Genomic DNA, 21,845 nt, shown 5'->3' with positions numbered 1-21,845 from the left:
GCCCTTTGTCCCGGATCACTCAGTTTGGCTGAGCAGCCGGATCCAGGAAGCCTGTTGATTTCTGGACTTTTCCATTTGAGAATGATGGCGGCGACTGTGCTCTTGGGCACTTTCAATGCTGCAGAAATGTCACTCTGTCCTTCCCAGATCTGTGACTTGACACAACCCTGTCTTGCAGGTCTACAGACAAATCTCTCGACCTCTAGGCTTGGTTTTCACTCTGACACCATCAACTGTGAGACCATATATAGAGATGTCTTCTGATTAGGAGAGGTACACATTAGTCCAGTGAATTCATTTAGGCACAGGGTGACTCCAATCAAGTTGTTGAAGCATCTCAAGGACGCACCAGAGCAAGCATCATAATAACAATGTACATGGGATATTGCAGTCTTTTATTTTATATATAAATGTACAGAATGCTCCAAACATTAATTGGAGTATTGGAGTATTGGAGTATTGCGTGCAGATTGATTCAATGAATTGAATCCATTTTAAGATGAGTTTGAAACACAACAAAATGTGGAAAATGTGAAAGGGTCTGAAAAACTTTCTGGTTGCCTATGCTAGAGACTGTGACAACTAATCATGACAGCCTGGACAGCTAGTTCAACACTTTTGCATGAAATTACGCAATGAAATAAGGCCAAATTTATTTTATAGGGTAGGACTATTCAACATAGAACCAGTGCATATTGACAAACATGACCAATTGAAAATATAAAAAAAACAGTAGACATTTGTACAAAGGATGTGTGCACAGACATTTGTGCAAAGGATGTGTGCGCAGGTGATAAGATGATATGGAGTTTGAACAAGCAGTTTTGAAAAATCTGAGAAACGTGCCAAAGCGGTTGAAAAAAGAAACAAAGAAACGTAGGAAAATGCAAGTGCATTGTTTGTGATGACAATTTAGATATTAATAAAATACATAAAACTGTGATGCTGAATATGGTGATGATGACACTCATGGCATAGCTATGACGAAGAAACATAGCCTAATCAATGCTATTATTATTATTATTATTATTACTACTATTATTGTTATTATTAGGCTATTATTATTATTATTATTATTATTATTATTTTATTATTAGCCTGTATTATGTGTCAGTTGTATGGTAGCCTAGGTAGCCTATGTACAGTATGTTGCCTGTGCATAGGCTACTGACATGATCGATTGAGAATAATTAACTTATTAGACCAAGACTGGTCAAACAAAATGATACTAATATTCCCCTAATACTCACAGTATCCTTCTCATATACAGTATAGCATTGAAAAGTCACTTTGTGTGATGACGTTGCTCTCAGTCTCCTTTAATCCCCTTTCCCCCACTGCGCCTCCTTAAAAGCCACGGATGGTGACGTCTCCCAGCCCACAGACCTCTCCTCTCACTCCGCTACAGGCCGTCTAGGAGAAGTTACGATGTATCGATGGAAAAGGTAAAGAACGCGGGGAATGGAATTTATCAATCAAGCTCACGACAAGTTGAAAAACATACATGGACAACATGATGCCAGCGGATTAGGAAGGTATGGTTATATTTAAAGTATTACTATAAGCAAATTGTGGGTATTTGGTCCGGTTTCTGATGAAAGTTATTCTCCCAGAAATACTGTAATAGGTCTGCCCACTTTGGAAAATAGTTGCACACGGGGTTTCTGTGGTATTAGCCTAGTCATTTCTTTTCGTACATTACAAGGTTTAACTAAACCCACTGTTTTGCATAATTATTAGATCATGGCTGAAATTAATTATTGGTTCACCTCATGTTCAGGCTTATATGCCTGTTTTTAAAAGATATCGTATTTTCTCTATTATAAGCTCCCTAATGTCCATTAGTAAACCACTTTGTTAACATTGTTTAGATAAATGTCGATGATGCAGCCTACGGGCGGTTTGGTGTTAATGTGGTAGAGGATATGTTCTAGCCTATGCATGAAAGTAGAACATGAATTAGTAGCCTAAAAACCTGTTGTGGTTTTCACAGTATTCATTTCAGACCACAAAATGGTGTTTCTGTGAATGTGTCGTAGTCTACTTTTCAAATAAATGTTTCGGATCCAAAATGGGTCAGATGATATCTTACCAGGACGTTCTCTCTTAAATATTATGACGCGCGCCTACGTTAAATGCTGTTAAATGATTCATTCTAGTGTGGCAGTTTTTGATGAATGTCTCTTTAGCTGTGAAGTCACTGTTGAAGATTTAGCGATTAGTCTTTTCCAGCTTATCTTTGTACTGAGAAAAAGATCAAGCAGACCAAGACAGAACTTCATTTTCATCTGGTTTCTTTTAAAGCACCAAGTGAATCTGGCCTCCATGCCTTTTCAAACACATGTGCGTTTGGGTTCCTTACTCCAGAGCTTATGCAAGCTTCACTGTGCTCCAAGGCTGAGGTATTTGACTGTGTCCATCAGGAAGGAATGTGACAGGTCAAAGGTTAGGTGTTGCATTGCAGTCCGTCACCTCTTCCAGCCTTATGCTAGACAGGACATGTCAAAACAATCAATCTACAGCAATAACAGTATACTATCAAACGTTTGATTTTAATTGGTTCCTTAAGCAAGGAATTCCTAAAAATGTCAAAAGCTAATGATAATTCAACTTCTAACACTGGTAACCTGACTGGTAATTGACAGCCAAAATGTTTTCCATTTGGCAGTGGCATGGGACTCTTCCTGTTCCATTTAGTCATAGACACTTAGCCTAGACCACATTCTGTATTCACAAAACCCTGCCATTTACAGTTAACTCTATTTCAACAATTTGAAGTCTAAAGATGAAGGTATACTTGTTTATATTTCCAAGCATTTCTTGTATATCCAGACATTGAGCGTATATCTTGATGGACTCCTGTTAATGGATAGACTTTGCCTTCAGGAAATACTGTGGTATTATGAAGATGTCTGTATGAAATATTTTGGTTTGGTGTTTTAATTGACTTCAAGCCAGAAATGAAATATCTTATTTTTCTTAAACCTAACGTCCAAGAAGGAAACATTTGTACATTTTTGTCATAGAATCTTAGAGCTACAGCTCAGCCAAAATAATCACTTGAGCCAAAATGATCAGGGATACAGCTGTATCCAATTATTCAAGGCATGCAGAGTCTTTGTATGAGAAAGTGGGGAAAATATGGCTCAGTTTTCTTCTCTTTTCCCTCTCAGCTGAGAGTCTGGAAATGCCACAGTGCCGCCACTGATGTCATGATGAGGACCTATACCCGTGGGGCCCCCACAGTGTTCTTCATAAGTCTAGTGTGTGCCAACCTTGTCCGGGCACGCGCCGAGATAGACTCCAGTGGGGGCATCCCTTTCCTGGGGGGCAACTATGACGGCCATCCCATGCTGTACTTCAGCCAGTCGGACGTGGAGGACCTCCAGCGCGCCGCCGCCGAGACGCACCAGGGCATCGCCGGCCGCATCCGCGAGGCAGGGGAGGCCATGCTGGAGCGCCCCGAGGAGTACCTGCCGCCCTGGGGCCCCGCCGAGTTCAGCGCCCGCTGGAACGAGGTCTACGGGAACAACCTGGGCGTGCTGTCCATGTTCTGCCTGCTCTACCCGCACCGGGCCGGGGCCCTGGATCTAGTGCGCGACTACATGGAGCGGATGGCAGCTCAGCCTAGCTGGTGGGTACTGGTTGTGTCTCCTGCTCTCAGAGACAGACTCTCTCTCTAGCTGTCATTTGTGTTGTTGTGTTGATCAGAGAAAGTTACAGGATGCATATATATTGTGTAGTTCTGCATCAAATTGAAACTCATGTGTCTTTGACATCTGGGAGTTTTGTTGAAATCATACCTGTCACAGGTGTGTGTGTTGTGCCCAAAGCAGCACAGGTCACTTTAGGTTAACACGTGTTTCTATCATCAACGCCGAACAAGGTTCCCCTAGGATATCGCTTGTCTCTATTAATGTACGGCTGGGGAATTTGACTGAGGCAGCTCTTTACGTTGTGTAAGTCTCTGCTGTCCATACATTTCTCAGTGACAGAGCAGTTGGAGAACCCTGTGGTCCTGTAGACCTGTGGTCCAGGAAATATGTTTTGCAGCTGTTTGAATTCGCTGCCGAACATGTCCGCATTCAGAGGAAATGAAATGGGCAGTAGTGGGGGGAATATCCTGTGGGGCGGTGTGAGGCAGAGACCTCTGCTTTAGAACAGGTTGCTGACCAGAGCCAGCAGGCGTTAGGAAATAGATTTCAAGTGCTACACACATATGAAACCAATGCAACAGGTTACATAAATTCCCGTTCAGCTGCTGTGAGTCTTTAAAATAAATCTGTTTGGTGTTATCGCACCCTCAGACCTCACCTGTTTAAGCTAATATTTGAGAATGCATCTCCGTTGGAAAAAGTCAACCATTCCACGCCCAAGTAACATTTTCACTCCCCTCTCTATTTCTGTGCTCAAAGATCATTGCTCTGCCGCAGTTGAAAAATTGAAATCCACCAAGCATGTGTTTTCACACTTTTAACAAGGCATAATATGAGGTTCTTTCCTTACACACACTTTCATTACAATCCCAGAACCTCTCAAGAAACCTTACAAGTGGCCATAAAAAATTAGTTGTGGTGTCCTTGACCTTACAATTATGTTTCCACCAAGAGCCAGAGAGAAGCCATATTCTCTCAGTAAACTTCCAACCTGGATCGCATACTTGGGTTGAATGTATTCTTTGTGAAACAGGCCTATATTAGAACAGTAATTAATGTCGACTCTAAGCTTTGGATCAGTGTGTTAGTATTATAAATGGCTTGATCCCATCTACATTTAGCACAGCATTCGTCAAATTGCTTGAATGTTGAATATTGTTCAGAAAATAGGGATTTAGTCTTTCTGTTTGTCATGTTATTCTGCTGTCATATTGCTGTATTCTTATTTTGGTTTGTCTGAATGCCAAATCAGTTTTGATGCTTATATTTGGCCTAATGGTTTAAAATGTTTCATTTCACATACACAATATTATACACAAGTCATCAGTGTGGGAACTAGTTGCGATATTATGGACCACATTAAATTGTCATTGGCAGTTGCACATTTAAGTTGTGCCCAACACAAGACAGCAGCATTTAGCATGAGTAGATTGTCTCCAGTAACATGGTCTTTATTTCCCAGGTTGGTGAAAGACGCACCATGGGACGAGGTGCCTATGGCTCACTCCTTGGTGGGCTTCGCCACGGCCTACGACTTCCTGTATGAGTACCTGAGTAAGCGGCAGCAGGAGCGCTTCCTACAGGTCATTGGCAACGCCTCTCGCTACATGTATGAGAAGTCCTACCATCGGGGTTGGGGCTTCCAGTACTTGCACAACCACCAGCCAACCAACTGTGTGGCCCTTCTAACCGGCAGCCTCGTCCTCATGGCCCAGGGTGAGTCTCTGAAGCTAAATAGCCTTCCATGTTACACACGTCCATAGTCTGCCAATGTGCTCGGGGTTGGGCTGGAGTTTCTACCAGGCTCTGCCTGTATCTGCCTATATACACACACAGTATTTATAAAGGTCTATAAAAGTGTTGTTGTGTTAGTACAGTGTTTGAATGTTTCCAAAATGTTCCAAAATAAGGCTAGTCAATGCAAAGCACTCCCCCCCTGAGCCCAAAGACCACCTGAATGAAAACAAGAGGACCCTAGCCCAGTGCACATGCTTTCAGTAAGATGTCTTAAGGGAAGCTTTGCCAGTCCCTCTCCCTCGAGGGAAGAAGCATTCCTGACTGGAATTTCAGTTCAGTCAGCCCGAGGTCATTCTCCATTGCTCCACTTAATCCCCTTTAATTGTTTCTCCAGTGGAGCAACTCTCCACATGATTCCATAACATTCAGCGTGGACTTTTCCGCTTTCATTCTCTCCTTGAAGCGGCACCCACAACCACTGAGCTATCAGAAGACAATACAAGCAGCCAATATATTCCTTCTCTGTCAGCCCTCAGAAAAAAAGCTCATTTTGCTGGCCTGAACATCATTAATAGTCTGCTGCTCTAACTGCAGGCATTTGGGCAACACTTTGTTCCCAGCCGTCAGAAGCAGGAACAGCTTGCTCTGTTTGCATGGAAAGGCTCCTTGTACAAAAGGGCAGAGTTGATATAAAATAAATGACAGCAGGCTCGTGGAGATTGCTGTGGTAACTGTGAGGAGCTTTTTCTTTTTTCCCCTTCACAAGCTGCTTTATGATGATGCATGCTGTGGTGTAAACAGGCATGGAATGCTAGGTCAGGGGGTTGAAAAGCACTCTCGCTCGATCCTTCACACTGTTGTTGAGACAATAAAATAAAAAAAGAAATGCTTTCACCGTGTTTTTTAGTGTTTTGGAGGCAGGAAATTAGTAGGCAAAGGTACAGCGCTGATGTTGCATTTTTTAGGCAGACAATAAAGCCACATTTAACTCTGTCAATTCAGCTGCATTAGTTGACCTTGTCACTTGACCCTGATTAGCACACAATAGTCATTTGTTGGACTGAGAGACGGAGGAGAAAAAGGAGAGAGCTCCCGGTGGTTGGAGGATGGGGTGAGAAGGGACGTGGCAGAAGATTAGATCACTTGATTGCAGGACGCTCTTAAGGGATAGGTGCATTCCAGGCGCAGGTGTCTGCATGTCTGGACACACATTTGCAGTTGGATGTTCTATTTTTGTCCTAATCTTGCTCTGATTTGTGGACCTTTTCATCTACACCTGAAAGAGTGTAATGAGAGCTGCCAGTCAGTTCTGGAAGAACCCCTCTCATCATTTGCTGCAAAGAAATGATGACAAGAGATTAAAACTTATCAAAATTAAAACTGTGATTATTTTTGAAGGATAAAAAACATTATATGGAAACTTGACACATGAAGCTTGAGTTGTGTTGTAGACGATATGCAACAAATATGAGGGAGACGTCCACCCATGCGGTATCTTCTGATCAAATGAAAATAAGAAAATGACGTGTTATGTAACAGTTTCAAAGCTAATTCAGGCTCAATATTGGCACATGCTGTTGGATACTTTCCCAAAGAAAAAAGCTCGAAGCCTTCCTAATCATTCCCAGGCTTACCAGTGCATTTTGACACTGTTTTTTTATATCTCCATCTGAACACTATGCACCCAAATAAATAGCAGCTATTATAACGTGGAATACCTATGGGCTTTTGCAGGAATTCATTTGCCAGTTCTTTATTTAGTCTGGGCTAAGTCAGAAGCACATGTACAGCCCTGTATGATTCTCATGGATGTGTCGGGAACAACTGCTATAGTTTTGGACGTTCAGATTCCTTGGTGTTATGAAGATCCCCAGTGGTGAAGTGAAGACTAATCCCTCAGCATGACAAAACATTATCCTGTCCTCCAGTCGGTTGATAAACAAGAGCGCTCATTAGCTTCCAACAGCATGAACCCAGTGACTCTGGAGCCAAAGCATTCGTGTTTGCTGCCACAGTCTTGCTGGGCTACACAGCGCTGAAAAGCTTCTTTTGTATACGCGTCCAAAATTAAAATACACACTGGGAAAAAGTCCATTAACTATGAGTGGGCATATTGCAACTCAGTTTGTATAGAGAAGGCCATTTTTCTCGCCATGGGAAAATGGTCTGATGTGTTGATTTGGGCACGTGCATTTTACATATCACAGTATTACCAGAGAGGGTTAAAGCGAAATGAAAATGAAGGATCTTTGGTATTACCTTTGGGTCTTAGAACGCTGACAGCATAACCTTACAGTCTGATCCTTAGCAGCCACGAGCCTGTGGCTCTGCACTGGATATGCTGACATTTAATGTACATGGAATTTGCTTGTGAACTGTGGTGGTTAACAGTGCTAAGGAAAGTAGAGGAGACCACAAGTGGCTCTTCAGGATCTGAGTTCCATGAATGTACAGACAGATGGAAATACTTCAGTGTGTGAATAGTGCTTTGAGTATTTCACTAAAGACTCAAAGTTTCCCTAGAAAATTATCATTCATTCACAAGCCACAGTCACTTTCTCCATTATAGCAATGTCTCTCTCTCTCTCTCTCTCTCTCTCTCTCTCTCTCTCTCTCTCGCTCTCTCAGCATGGATGATATTAATAAAAAAGAATGTAGAGTGTACAAAGAATATGCATGTTGTGTTAAACCTCATATGTAGAGTGAACTAATAAGAACATAACAGAAATGCTAAATGTGTAATGTACACACAATGTTGATGTTTCCACCAGGTTATCTGCAGGAAGCATACCTATGGACCAAGCAAGCTCTGGATGTTATGGAGAAATCGATGGTACTTCTGCAGGATGTGACTGATGGGTCGCTGTATGAAGGCGTGGCCTATGGAACTTACACCACTCGCTCCCTCTTCCAATACATGTTCCTGGTCCAGCGGCACTTTGCCATCAGCCACTTTGACCACCCATGGCTTCAGAAGCACTACGCTTTCTTGTACCGGACTCTACTGCCAGGTAATGCCCAGCCATCACACTTTACTTCTGTAGCAGGGTACTGGCGCAGGCCTGGAAAGCCTGAAAAGTGTACTGTATGGGAATTTGAATGAATGATGATGTTTTTCAGTAAGGAAAGGAAAGTAAGGAAATGTGGGTGAAAATTTGATGAAGTCAGGATAGTCAGGATAGTCAGGATAGGACAGTCATAGTTACACAGACAGACAATGCGTTAAAGGTATCAAAGGTCACAAATCTAAAAAATGCCCAGAATGTCCATGCCTTCTGCCAGACCAGAGTTTAAACTAAAAATGAAGATAACTATCCCCCATTAACGGAGTCTGGTGATGCGAGAGGCATTCTCACGTCCCATTTTATCTGCTGATCCAGGAACAGGAGATAGTTATCTTCACCTTTAGTTTCGTCTCTGGTCAAAAACTAGCCTGGCTGACGCCAGACCATATTCTCAATTGAGATAAGGTTTAGGAACCAAAGATTAATTTTTTTGTATTTGAGCTATGGTTTACGAATGCCCAGAGCCGTTTATTGGGTGCTACAGATGCCTATCAGATGCGTCTGTGTGTAGCTCATAGGCTAGCCAGTCGTATCAATTAGCCTATACCAGATGACATACAGTATGTAGAGCATTTTAATGCTTCAAAATAGCTTTTGATAAATGAACCTTACATTTTTCAGCAGCGATAGGTGTATAGATTTCAACAAAAGCTGGTTTGGTCCTTATCCAAAATACAAGCTTCGGTGTGTTGCTTATGCAAGACGTTGTCATTGGTCCCTAGCTGAGGTGAAAATTAGGTCCATGGAATCCAGGCTGCCTATAGCAGCGTGAATGAAATCATGCACAAGGTAGCAGGTATACAGGCTAGTCAAAAACATTATGGTTACTCTGATTTCCTTTAGTAACGATTGGTCTTGCGACTACATTCAATATGCAGAAGTGCCTGTAGAGTATCTCCTGATAGTGGAGTCTGGTGATGCGAGAGGCATTCTCACGTCCCATTTTACCTGCTGATCCAGTAACAGGAGATAGTTATCTTATCCTTTAGTTCGTCTCTAGTCAGCAATATTACAGTTAATCTGATTTCCTGATTTCTGATGTACCAGAGACGAAACTAAAGGTGAAGATAATTATTTCCTGTTCATGGATCAGCAGATTAAATGAGACGTGAGAATGCCCCTCGCATCACCAGACTCCAGTATCAGGAGATATCTTCATCTTTAGTTTCGTCTCTGGTCAAAAACATAACGGTTAATCTGATTTCTGATTTAGATGAAACTAAAGGTGAAGATAATTATTTCCTGTTTATGGATCAGCAGATTAAATGAGACGTGAGAATGGCACTCGCATCACCAGACTCCAGTATCAGGAGATATCTTCATTTTTAGTTTCGTCTCTGGTCAAAAGATGTGTCATATTCATAGCATGTGAGCAGGGCCAGTGGGAGGCATGGGCATTCTGGGCAATTGGCCAGGACGCTAAACTACCAGGGGCCCCAGACAGGTGACAATGACTTCCAATATAGTATATATGTAGAGGTTGTAATAAAGTTGCTGTAAAGACTTCTAAGTTAGGCTACTGAATACATGCTTTCTGAACATAGATGTTAGGCCTCCATTTCTTCAGTGTTCATGTCAGAAAAACACACTTTGTGTACATCTCTGTTTTCAGAGAGGTGTATATAGAGGCACAGTGTGTAAACGTGTGTATTTACAGATATTGGCAGATATTGGTCTGAATAGTTTTTGCACAACTCTAACCTGCTGTTTTGCATTCACTATAAATGGGTTGTGTGCGTTTGGGCTTGTATCAACCCCCCCCTGGCGTGTTGTGTGCACAGGTGTTACATCTAGTGCCAGTTGTTTAGCTGTGTAACAATTTACCTGTTCCTGAAAAAACATGAATTTTGAGAAAGCGTATCACAAGCTCAGGTTGTACACTGGCTGGCTGAGGTACTTCTACGGTTTATTTAGTATACCGATAGTCACAAGACCAATTGCTACTAAAGCAAATCAGAGTAACCGTAGTGTTTCAGGACATAAGCACCCCCCTCAGTAAAATGTTATGCAAGGCAGTAACAGTGATTGATTTTTTTCTCAGAAATGTGCTACACATCTCAACACTTAAGTTCCAGTTAATAGTTTCACTACTAGTCTGTCATAGTTTCACTTCTTCGTAATTTTAGCAATGTTGTCAGCGTAGGCATCAGCTGGGTGGGCCAGAAGTGTGTGAAGTTTAGTTCGACAAGTGCCCGAGACAGCCTTATAATGCCACCCTTCACTGTCGCATGTCCTTTTTCTTTGGACTTGAAACTCTGTTGGAATATTTGTCTGGTAGACATGATATGATGTTTCTGACATAAAAAAGTGTGTATGGCTGACATCATGCACTGGGCAAAGGTGATTACATCAGACTGGTCATCGAAGAATAGCTACATTGAAACATTTTCATTTCCATGTAACAATTCAATTATCGTATACCCCAAAATGGTCATACACATCGTTTGACTTTTCATTGCAGTGAGATTTATTTTCAGTTGTCAAAGTGGTGGAGGCATTAGACCGCATCTCAAGGTTAACTGATACTTATGCTTGTGTAACTCAAATGATTTTGTAGGCAGTCCCTAAATCATTGTGATGTGCAGCTCAGAGTTATCTGATAGCCCCTTGAGTGTGCACGAGACAAGTGTGATAATTAAAAAATAATAACTCACTGCCACTTTAACATTCACACTGGAATTGGCAAAGTAAGGAGGAAAGGAAAAGCATCAAAAGAGTGAAATCTTATTCAAGCGATAGTCATCAAACCAGGGATCGTATTAGGCTGCGTTTCCCAGATTCGTTAAAAAGCTCTTAAGTGCTAAGAACTTCTTAAGAGCGCTCTAAGAAAGCTCCTAAGCAGTTCTTAGCACTTAAGAGCAACGAAATGGGATACCCGGTCCAAGACAATCTCTTCTTTTATCAAAAGTCATATCCCCTCTAAATCTTTGAGATATTAGCCTGGTTCTGGCTCCACACCCAGGCCATGTCTTTTACACCCCTGATCTACTGGACATCCTACAGTAGTAAAATAAGCCCTTCATTTATGCTTCATCACTAGCAATGTTTTATTTTTGTTTAGCCCTTTAAGCCCTTAATATATGCTTCATCACTAGCAATGTTTTGGGGTTTTTTTTCCTATTGATACTTTTATTGATCATGTATAGAGCATATTGGTGACTTGTGCAGAGTGAATTAAATGCAAAGTGAATTACCTTGACTGTCAGACTAAATAGAATTTATATTTGAATAAATCTGAATATTTGTCTGGGGTGAGTCATTACTGTGGTCTAATCGTAACCTACGTAAACCGGTCTTTAAAACCTAAAAGCTGTGTCTTACTGAGAAACACTACGTAAACCAGTCTTTAGAACCTAGAAGCTGTGTCTTACTGAGAAACACCACGTAAACCAGTCTTTAGAACCTAGAAGCTGTGTCTTACTGAGAAACCAAACTATAGAACCTAGAAGCTGTGTCTTACTGAGAAACACTACGTAAATCAGCCTTTAGAACCTAGAAGCTGTGTCTTACTGAGAAACCCCATGTAAACTATAGAACCTAGAAGCTGTGTCTTACTGAGAAACCCCATGTAAACTATAGAACCTAGAAGCTGTGTCTTACTGAGAAACCCCATGTAAACTATAGAACCTAGAAGCTGTGTCTTACTGAGAAACCCCATGTAAACTATAGAACTTAGAAGCTGTGTCTTACTGAGAAACACTATACGTAAACCAGTCTTTAGAACCTAGAAGCTGTGTCTTACTGAGAAACCCCATGTAAACTAGTCTTTAGAATCTAGAAGCTGTGTCTCACTAAGAAACACCACGTAAACCAGTCTTTAGAACCTAGAAGCTGTGTCTCACTGAGTAACACCACGTAAACCAGTCTTTAGAACCTAGAAGCTGTGTCTTACTGAGTAACACCACGTAAACCAGTCTTTAGAACCTAGAAGCTGTGTCTCACTGAGTAACACCACGTAAACCAGTCTTTAGAACCTAGAAGCTGTGTCTCACTGAGTAACACCACGTGTTCAGATTAGGATTCCACATGTGTGCTGGCCACCTTTCTTTGGTGACCTCTTTAAGTTGTCAGGTGAAGTTCTCCTCCCATGGCAGCACTGAGAGGCCCGTTGGAAGGTCAGGGGGAGGGCAGCCATGGAGGAGGCCGGCAGGTCAGCCCTGGGCATTTTACAGCTCCCTGTTAACAGGAGCTGTATTGTGCTTAGACAGCACAGCCTGCACACATTTACTGCTCTGCTCTAATTACAGCCAGAAAGGAGATCTAAACCAACAATTTCCACTTTCTCCACTTCTCTGTCTTCATAACAGACGAGAGACCAGAACAAGAAAGGGGTCGCTTTTCTTTGTGTTCTCGTAGATAGTCCAAATGTTATTGTCTGCACTTTTGAAACTTCACCTGACCTTGATTGCTTTCAAGGCTTTAACAAAAAGAGTCATGCTTCTCATTTTGATTTCCCTCTTTCATGTTGTTATCCTTGGCTTTCTAGTGAGGCATTTTAGTTAAATATTTACTTGCAGTTGCTAGGCTTTCAGATCATTGTCCTAGTCAAACTGCTGCTCCTCTTCTCAGATCTTCAGACGGAGTCAAATTAATGAGAACCTTGTGTTTAATTTCTTCACATTCACCAAACAAGTAATAATATACTCTGACTCAGTTCAACAATATGTGTGGTAATAATGTTAGGACTGTTGACAGGACAAAGCGTTTGTCCACACTCCACAGTATGGTATCCTGCAGTCATCTGTTATGTGTTCAAAATATTTAATTTGAAGAAGAGCCCAGATGTAAAATGGAATTATGTGGCATTTTACTATGACAATTCTTTTATTGTGTGTATATCCTAGTTGCATGATGCATATGAAGCATTGAAGTTCATGTTTAGATGTTGTATGATCTTTCATGGACCTTGCTCTTTTCTCATCAGGTTTCCAGCGCAGTGTTGCCATTGCAGACTCCAACTACAACTGGTTCTATGGTCCAGAAAGCCAGCTTGTGTTCTTGGACCGATATGTAATGCGAAATGGCAGTGGGAACTGGCTTGCTAACTTGATCCAAAAGAACCGTGTAGTGGACGGGCCAGGCCAAGCAGGAAAAGGCCAGAGATGGTGCACACTGCACACAGAGTTTCTCTGGTAAGTGTTTACAAAGTCAGGCTGTACCATACACCGGAGTAATTGTGTCTGCTATCCTTATGTCTATTTTTTATTCTATTTATTCTTTTATTCTTTTATTCTAGGTATGATCCAAGGCTAACACCCACACCTCCTCCTGATTATGGACAATCTAGACTTCACTACTTTGAGGACTGGGGAGTGGTCACCTATGGGAGTGCCTTATCAGCCACGCTCAACCACACCTTTCTCTCCTTCAAGTCAGGGAAGCTGGGGGGACGTGCCATATATGACATTGTACACAAGAACAAGTACAAAGAGTGGATTAAAGGCTGGCGTAACTTTAACGCAGGACATGAGCACCCTGACCAGAACTCTTTCACCTTTGCTCCAAATGGGGTCCCATTCATCACAGAGGCTCTCTACGGTCCAAAGTACACTTTCCTCAACAATGCAGCCATGTTTTCCCCTGCTGTGTCAGAGAGCTGCTTTGCGCCATGGGAGGGCCAGCTAACCGAGGCCTGCAACTCCAAGTGGCTGAAATACAAGCATGGCCCAGCAGCAGACTGCCTGGGCAGAGTAGAGGCAGTCCTGGAGAGACAGGGGATGGTGTTCATCCGCGGAGAGGGCAAATATGCTTACAGTGAAGATCTGAAGATCCAGAGTTTTCAGAGGAACCTCCTCCTGCTTCACCCTCAGCTACTAATTCTGGTGGATTACATCCAGTTGGAGGACGACAGCCCGACAAGGACCATGAGCAGCTTCTTCCACAACACTGACCAACCTTTCAAAGACATCACAATGAATGGCATTTATGGCGCCTTCATCAAACAAGATGAGGAGGCCTACAAAATGTTTTGGATGGATGACACGGGCCACAGTGAACGAGGAGTTCTGGGATACAAGGGCTATCCCCGTGGATATCCTTACAATGGCTCCAACTATGTGAATGTGACTATGCCTCTGAGGCTCCCCCACAACAGAGTGGCTTACATCTTCTTTGGGCCAGGGATGGAGGTGCAGAGCTTCAATATGAGAGGAGACGCACAGCGAGTTGACATTTATCTGACAACCAAGGAGCACACCTACACCATCTACCTGCTCACTGGCGATAGGGCGACCAAGCCGCTGTTTGCCATGGTCCTAGCCAACGACAAGAAGATTGTGTTTGAGAAGGCGGCTGGAGTGCAGGACAGCGAGCTGCAGGAGGTGGAGGAGTACGTGAACGTGGTGGAGGACAACCTTCAGCACGTCAAGCCCGTCTTTCAGCACCTGGAGAGGCAGATACTCGCTCGGGTGCTCAACACGGATCATTTCCGCAAGACCGCCGAGCGCCTCCTTCAATTCTCTGACAAGAAGAAGACAGAGGAAACTGTCGAGAAGATGTTTGCTTTGACCAAGAAGCAGGGCAAAGGTAAGGTCGGCAAGAAAGGTAATCTTGGAGACAGACTTTCAGACAGTCTACCGGACATTTTTGCTTTGATTGAGGGCAGTGAAAAGAAGGAGAGGCAGAGGACAATGAAGCGTGTGTATGAAGAGGTCCCGGAGGAAGGGGACGGCGACTCTAGGGCTTTCGTGGATTACTCCGATATCCGCAAAGGCAAGAAGGCCGGCTTTATAAAGGGCCGGAAATACAAGGAAGTTCATATGCTGGCTACAGCCAGGAGCGAAGACCTGTCCAACACCACCTCATACATACGGATATTCCTCATTCTAAACATTGCCACTTTCATCCTGCTCCTGGCTGTGCTGTTGACCCGCTTCCAGAGGGCCCAAAGTCTGCACACCCAGAGGTGTTTCTACTGTGTCCTCATCATTGACAGCTTCATCCTGCTTTGTTTGTATTCGTCATGTTCTCAGGCACAGTGCTGACATCCTCACACTGTGCCGCCGTGTTGTTAATTTAATCCACACTCAAAACCTCTGCCGTTTACAGAGGGTGAATATGTGTTGCACACCCGACCTGAGCCAACCTAATGGGGGTGTTGAGGAAATGTTAATTCCAAATAGGAATTGATAGATTACCGTGTTTAGCAAGATCACCTTTGAGATTGTAAGCTTCTGTGGAGCTTTAGAATCAAGTTGAATGAACTCTTGACATGCAACAGACTTCCTGCCTCACGTCAAACATCTCCCAGGCTAGCCACTAAAATGCAGAGATGTCATGTCATGGCCTATGCAGAATGGGAAATGACACAGAATGGGAAATGTCCTAAGTTTCTCAAGAATATATATAAGTGTATATATGTTAAAACAAGATATATTTTTCAAGTTATTTTATACTCTTTGTAATTAAAGTACAGAAATCTGACTTGCATTTCATGGTGTGGTCCTTATTAATACCTTTACAGTTGTACCATAATCAGCACCACATTAATATGGAAAGAAAAATATGTATATCTGCACAACTCAAGGTACAGCATAGATCCCATGTCCACAGGCGTAGGATTGACTAAAGCCCAGATCATGTGCTACTGTAAGGCTCCTACTGTACATTTAAAGGTGAAATATGCCACTTTTTTTAGCTTCATTATACTGTATTATATATGACTCCAAAGCTGAAAAGCTTCTGAAAAGCTTGGGAGTCATTGAAATGGTCACATGTCTATGGTCACTATGAAATGTGCAAGGAAAAAACGGTCTACTCTACAACAAATGTCATGTGGCTACACACACTTAAATTGAGGTGTTCCATTTTCAGAGTGAACCTTAAAGAGACCCTATGCAACTTTTTCATAGTCATAAAATCGCTTAGAAATCGTTGTTTTGCTTGACTGACCAGTTTTATCAAAAACAGTAACATTTCCTCCCGCCCCCAGTGTCCCTATCCGCTATTGCAGCCTTGCAGTTTGTGCAGGAGGCGATCGCTCCTTGTTTACATCTGGAAGTCTGAGACGCATAAGGAACAAGAAGAACCACACTTGCAATTACACGCTAAAAGCTGTAGGGGAAGCTCTGCAGAGAAATATGCAAGCATAAAACGAGTGAAAACGAAAAGCGAAAACGAAACCGGAGATGAAATCGCCAGTCCTGCATAGTTTCTCTTTAATAAGTTGTTCCCACATCCTCAAGGCCCACGTGTTGAACCATGAGCAAAAAAAGAAGAATGGCTGTTTATCAACACAATAAACAGTTTGACAGACATGGTGGGTGGTCACAAGGTAAAGGTGAGGGCTGCACGATTTGGGGAAATGTCTACATGAATATACAGTAAAAGTCAGAAATGTAACTAAATTAACTGCATGATTATTTAGAGCTTTTGCAATTAGGTAATTGAGTTGTTTCATATCATGATTACGATAATTGTGCAGATAGATCGATAGATAGATAGAATGGATAGATATTATTGATCCCCAAAGGGAAATTCAACGTCCCAGCAGTTTAAGACACCACACACAACATACACTACAATGTAAACAGGATGACACAAAGCAAATCAACAAATCAACATGACTAAAAGAGCAGTAAAATACTAAAGATAGAAGTGCATGCATGTACTGAGGATTGGTACTGTGATCCAGTATGAGGTGTGTCAAGTTGGTAGTGCAAATAAGTCTGACAGTGCAACAGTGCAAGGTTAAAGTCTAGTGACCAGCAATAAATATGTACATGTAAATATGGACAGTAAAAGAATGTAAGCATAGTAATATAGCCGAACAGTACTAGTATAAATATATGGACAAATAAGATAAACATAACATAGTAATAAGAATTATAGCAGCAGTGCAAGGACAAGTTAGATAAGGGCACAGGCATCAGTCATTGGTCAAGTGATGTAACATACATACATCAGCCAAATACATAAATCAGTGAGGTATACTTCATGATGAACCAAGATTTTCAAATGAAAATAACTAAATTAGTTTATTGTCCTGTATTCCATGGGAGGCATACAGTCATGATCTATTAGTTCAAGTTCAAGTTTATTGGCATGTACCCATAAAAGGATGTATCAGTAAATACATTTTACATCATTTAAATCATTACAAAATTCTGTCAGGACACTGCTGTTGACGTTCAATTTTTGATTTAGAAAAGCTGGCCTATGCTGCCACCAGATGGACATGTCATGACAGGTCATCCTTGAGTGCTTGATACCACTCCTGCATGAGAATATGGCATCACTTGACAACATATTTTCTTAAATCTTAAAGGGGTCTTTAATATCACTCTAAAACACTTACTTGGTGTGTATGCTCTTATTTGCTGTTTCATGTTCAACATATCATATTCTGCAAAACACTGTAGGCTATGTTGTGTAAATGTGTAGGCTATATAGCCTATTTGTTTTTCTGAACAACTACATTGTAGATTACTGCACATTAACAGAAATACATTTGTGGATAACACACTAGTGTACCAGCATCTCAGTAGGCCAATTGTGGGCCTACTTTTAGCCTAGGCCTAGGCTTATAGTCTAGTTGTAATTTCTTGAACCCAGAAATGTTGAGTACCCTGAAGTTTTATTGCGGAAATGTCATCTATAGGCCCAATGGATGGAATTTAACTTGGTTGTCTAAAGTTGCACTTTGGGTAATTTGCATAATTAGCATAAATATAGGCAATTCCGGTGAGACAGTACAGGTAAATAGGGTAAAATAAATAAATAATAGATGTCATCATGAAACTTTCTCAGTTGATTACTTATGTTAAGATGAGAAAAAAAAATATTGCATGTTTTTTTTTTTAGTATTTTAATGTTTAAATATGCAAATGAGGCCATATCTCATCAAATATGTGCTCATTTGCATACCAACAAAATCAGATTGTATAATAAAGTCACGCACAAAACATTTTTTCCAAGGGTAACCATGTGTACTTGGGGTCTGAGTTGGTGAAAATCTTTAAGGTACCTGGTCAAGAGGCAGTGTTGACCTTTGGATGGACGGATTAAGAAATTAAGTGCTCCAAGCAAAACAGCATGCACACACACACACACACACACACACACACAAACCTACAAGAACTATATTATAAACAATATGCAAAATAATCAAAATAACCTTCCACAACATGACCTGAAGATGAGCACACAGTGTGCAGCATCAGGTTGGCATCCGTTGGAGGAAGCTTTTTACAGTTAGTAACATTAGGTTCCCCAAGTCCAGTATTGAGACCAGGAATGGTATTTCCTAGGAGTATGTGTGCCAAAACTCTTTGTACTATGTTTACATAAACATACTAAGCTTTGGTTTGGGAGCTTTTGGGTGAAGATTTTCTGGTCAGGGTCACCAAAACATTTGCAGCTCTGTCCATGTGACAAATTACACTACACATTTGGCACTGCACATATTTAGGTGTGAACTGAGACCCTTTCAGGTTTCTATTTTTAGGATAAATGTATTGATAATTCATCCAGTGATATTTTTAAAGGTACAGGAGCAAGATTTTTAGTACGGTCACAATTGTTCCTAAAGGTTTTCACCAACTCAGCCCTCCAAGTATTCATGTTTACTTTGGAAGAAAAAAACAAACATTTTGAGCCTGGTTTTATCACACTATCTGATTTTGTGCAAATTAGAGCATTTTTAATGAGATAGGGCCTCATTTGCATATGTAAACATTACAATATATATGAAAAAAACATGCAATACATTTTTTTCTCATCTTAACATAACCAACTGAGAAAGTTTCATGGTGATATTATTTATTTGTTCACCTTTATTCACATTTATTTATTCACCTGTACTGTATCGTATTAATTGCCTATTCATGGATTTCATCAGGTCCCTTTCCACAGGTGTATTAATCAAGCACCATGCACATTGATAATCAAGGTGCGTGATTTTATACACCTGTGGAAAGGAACCTGATGAAACCCATGAATATTTATGCTAAGTAGCCTATGCAAATTGCCCAAAGTGCAACTTTATGCAACCAAGTTGAATTCCATCCACTAGGTCTTTAGATGACAAAATGCACTTAAACGTTATAGGCTACAACATTTCTGGGTTTACTATTGGACCTGGGGATTATGCCTGCTGCAAAAACGAAAACCATATTGTTTGATCACATAACTCAGCACAGGCAAAACCGACCAGTTCGGGCCTACCTACAGTATCTGGTTGAACGAACTAGTGATGGCAAAGAAGCTGAAGCCCGACTAGACAGGGACCCCTGTTGGTCAAAGTTGAGGCTCTGTGTAGCAAAATGTTTCGCTTCATGTTGTTAAACTTCGAATTATCAACGCAACTTGATGCGAATGTATAATACCCTCCCATATGAACAGTGTGGTTCAGTGTTGCAGAAATGAAGCCAGCCATTTGACAAAGAGTTGGTCGTTTCGTTGCTGTATTCCAAACGCTTCTTCGTTTGAAAGCAATGAGTCTTCCTATCCACAAGAGGTCGTTGACTTGGTTTTTCGCTCATTTGGTTGACACAACCAAACGGTAGGAGGCGTGTTGACTATTCTACAGTCTATGGTTGGCACCATAGACAGTAAAAGATAGGTTGGCACCGAGCGAGCGTAGAGACAGTCCATGATGGGGGCTCGGGTTGGACGTATGTTCAGAAATTTTAATTTAGAAAATCGTGCTCACCGTGAAATAGCGAAGGAAAAGCCGGTCGCCGCTCCTCGACACCCAACTCCAGTGGCTGAGAGCGCTGAAGGTAGGTGTTTGCCGATCACTACGTTTTCAACCATAAAACGTAGGCTCCTGAAGTTAAGTAACAACGCTAATGTTAACCTTTAGGTTCACACTATTCTGGCCAGCCATAGACACTCTGGGTTGGATAGTCTGGGACTCATCTGGGACTGACCATGGGACTGACTCACTAATTCCTGTGGTGCGGAAAGTAAAACAAAACTACGCTTCCTGACATTGAATAGTAATGTTATCCAAGTTAATGTGCTGCTCACAGCATCCTCACTCACAGCAGCATGACCTAACGCTACTTTGACCCCTTTTGTTAATGGAAGTATTCAGCTTTGGCATATCAGATTGGCATGTCAGTTTCTTCCCCACGCCGCCAAATGATGTAAGGTTGACCAAGTGCGCTAGTGGTCTGTCACGTGTTTGCTCTCAAGGTATTCAGCAAGGTTAGCTGGGGTTGCGTTCAACCGGCCCGTCGGAGCTATAGGCGCTGTAACATGACAATCACACACTAGTGTAGAAGCAAGACTGTCACTCTGTCTTAGTGTTTGCCATCTTAACTGTATGCACATTTTAAGAATATGTACTCTTGTTTTTAGAAATTGTGCAGGAAATCCATAAGAAAAATGACCCGTTGCTGTCATTATTGAAGACTGTGTATGTGGAATCAAACGATCCAGCACCTCAGGTAGGTTGTCTTCCCAAAGCCTATATGTTTTGTTCAGTGTGTGGCCATCAGACAGTGATATCTGAGGAACGTCATGCCAGCCCACCGAGCTATGCTGTGGTACAAATTTACTCAAGGCCACATCTTGTGAAAAAAACATGGTTTGGATTGAATTGACGTTGCAGTGTTCTGCCTCGACTGTAGGTGGAAAACATGGTCACATGCGCTGAAATATCTTTATAAATAAGAGCTGTTCTATCACCACACATTCATAATTTTCAAGAACATTATTGTAATTGAAACAGAAAGCATTGACATTAAAGTCCTTCATGACTTTGAAACTTAAGTTATAGTTCATTGTGTTTTAAACATTGTTGCATGTGATGTGTTGCTTTTCAGAGTGTGGCATCTGAGTCCAAGATAACAGCAGTAACTGAACGGAGGCAGTTGAAGTTTAGCCTACCAAGTGACCCATATGGCATATGCGATATCACCGAAGTCCCTAAAGGAAAACTCTCCATTGTCGAGGCCCTCCATGCACTCAACAACCACAAACGGGAACCTCAGACATGGACTCCAGAAAAAGTGGCCCAAGAGTTCTCTTTAGACTTGAAAGATACCAAGGGCCTTTTGACCTTTTTTATACCCTTTGAAATGAAAATAATACCACCCAGCGAAGATGTGCCCAAACAGATAAAGGACTCTTAGGATTTAGGAGCACATTCTGTCTATATCTGATGCAAACTATGTCAAGGTTGAATTTGTGTGTGTGTTTGTGTGGAAATATTACATGTTTATTTCGATATTCTGTGAATACTGAGAAGTATTTTTTTTTTCGCCCAAAGTGGAGTACAATTATTTATTGACATGCTGTATGTTAAATGTCTGTAATACCACGTTATAAAGGCAAAATATTATATGTTGTAATGTGAATTTAAAGAAAACACGCACAATATTTTGAATTGGGAGTCGATGGCCTTAATCACTGAATAGATGTGTATGACTGGGAATAACGT

The 21,845-nt window shown here is 41.6% G+C and overlaps 2 protein-coding genes across 2 annotated transcripts; both read left to right on the top strand.

Moving 5' to 3' along the window:
- The first annotated feature begins 1,380 nt into the window (after positions 1–1,380).
- Positions 1,381–15,880, top strand: dse (dermatan sulfate epimerase). The gene is made up of 6 exons (XM_062550763.1): positions 1,381–1,535; positions 3,174–3,634; positions 5,119–5,372; positions 8,165–8,404; positions 13,383–13,590; positions 13,695–15,880. Exons 2-6 carry the CDS (start codon positions 3,213–3,215, stop codon positions 15,439–15,441), a joined length of 2,871 nt encoding a protein of 956 aa, XP_062406747.1. The 5' UTR covers positions 1,381–1,535; positions 3,174–3,212; the 3' UTR covers positions 15,442–15,880.
- Positions 15,881–20,013: 4,133 nt separating this feature from the next.
- ndufaf4 (NADH:ubiquinone oxidoreductase complex assembly factor 4) lies at positions 20,014–21,791 on the top strand. Its single transcript, XM_062551503.1, has 3 exons — positions 20,014–20,178; positions 20,762–20,850; positions 21,229–21,791. The coding sequence occupies exons 1-3, from the start codon at positions 20,049–20,051 to the stop codon at positions 21,535–21,537; spliced, it is 528 nt and encodes a 175-aa protein (XP_062407487.1). The 5' UTR covers positions 20,014–20,048; the 3' UTR covers positions 21,538–21,791.
- The last annotated feature ends 54 nt before the right edge of the window (positions 21,792–21,845 follow it).

Source organism: Sardina pilchardus, chromosome 12 (assembly GCF_963854185.1).
Source record: "Sardina pilchardus chromosome 12, fSarPil1.1, whole genome shotgun sequence".
Taxonomy (NCBI): domain Eukaryota; kingdom Metazoa; phylum Chordata; class Actinopteri; order Clupeiformes; family Clupeidae; genus Sardina; species Sardina pilchardus.
The sequence above is the reverse complement of the archived record's forward strand: the minus strand, read 5'-3'. Positions and strand labels throughout refer to the sequence as shown.

Bases quoted from the DNA above. Each gene is read 5' to 3' on its own strand.
- dse (XM_062550763.1), top strand. From the start codon at position 3,213: ATGATGAGGACCTATACCCGTGGGGCCCCCACAGTGTTCTTCATAAGT. The intron at 3,635-5,118 runs GTGGGTACTGGT...TTTATTTCCCAG, and splicing joins ATGGCAGCTCAGCCTAGCTG to GTTGGTGAAAGACGCACCAT. The intron at 8,405-13,382 runs GTAATGCCCAGC...TTTTCTCATCAG, and splicing joins GTACCGGACTCTACTGCCAG to GTTTCCAGCGCAGTGTTGCC.
- ndufaf4 (XM_062551503.1), top strand. From the start codon at position 20,049: ATGATGGGGGCTCGGGTTGGACGTATGTTCAGAAATTTTAATTTAGAA. The intron at 20,179-20,761 runs GTAGGTGTTTGC...TCTTGTTTTTAG, and splicing joins AGTGGCTGAGAGCGCTGAAG to AAATTGTGCAGGAAATCCAT. The intron at 20,851-21,228 runs GTAGGTTGTCTT...GTTGCTTTTCAG, and splicing joins CAAACGATCCAGCACCTCAG to AGTGTGGCATCTGAGTCCAA.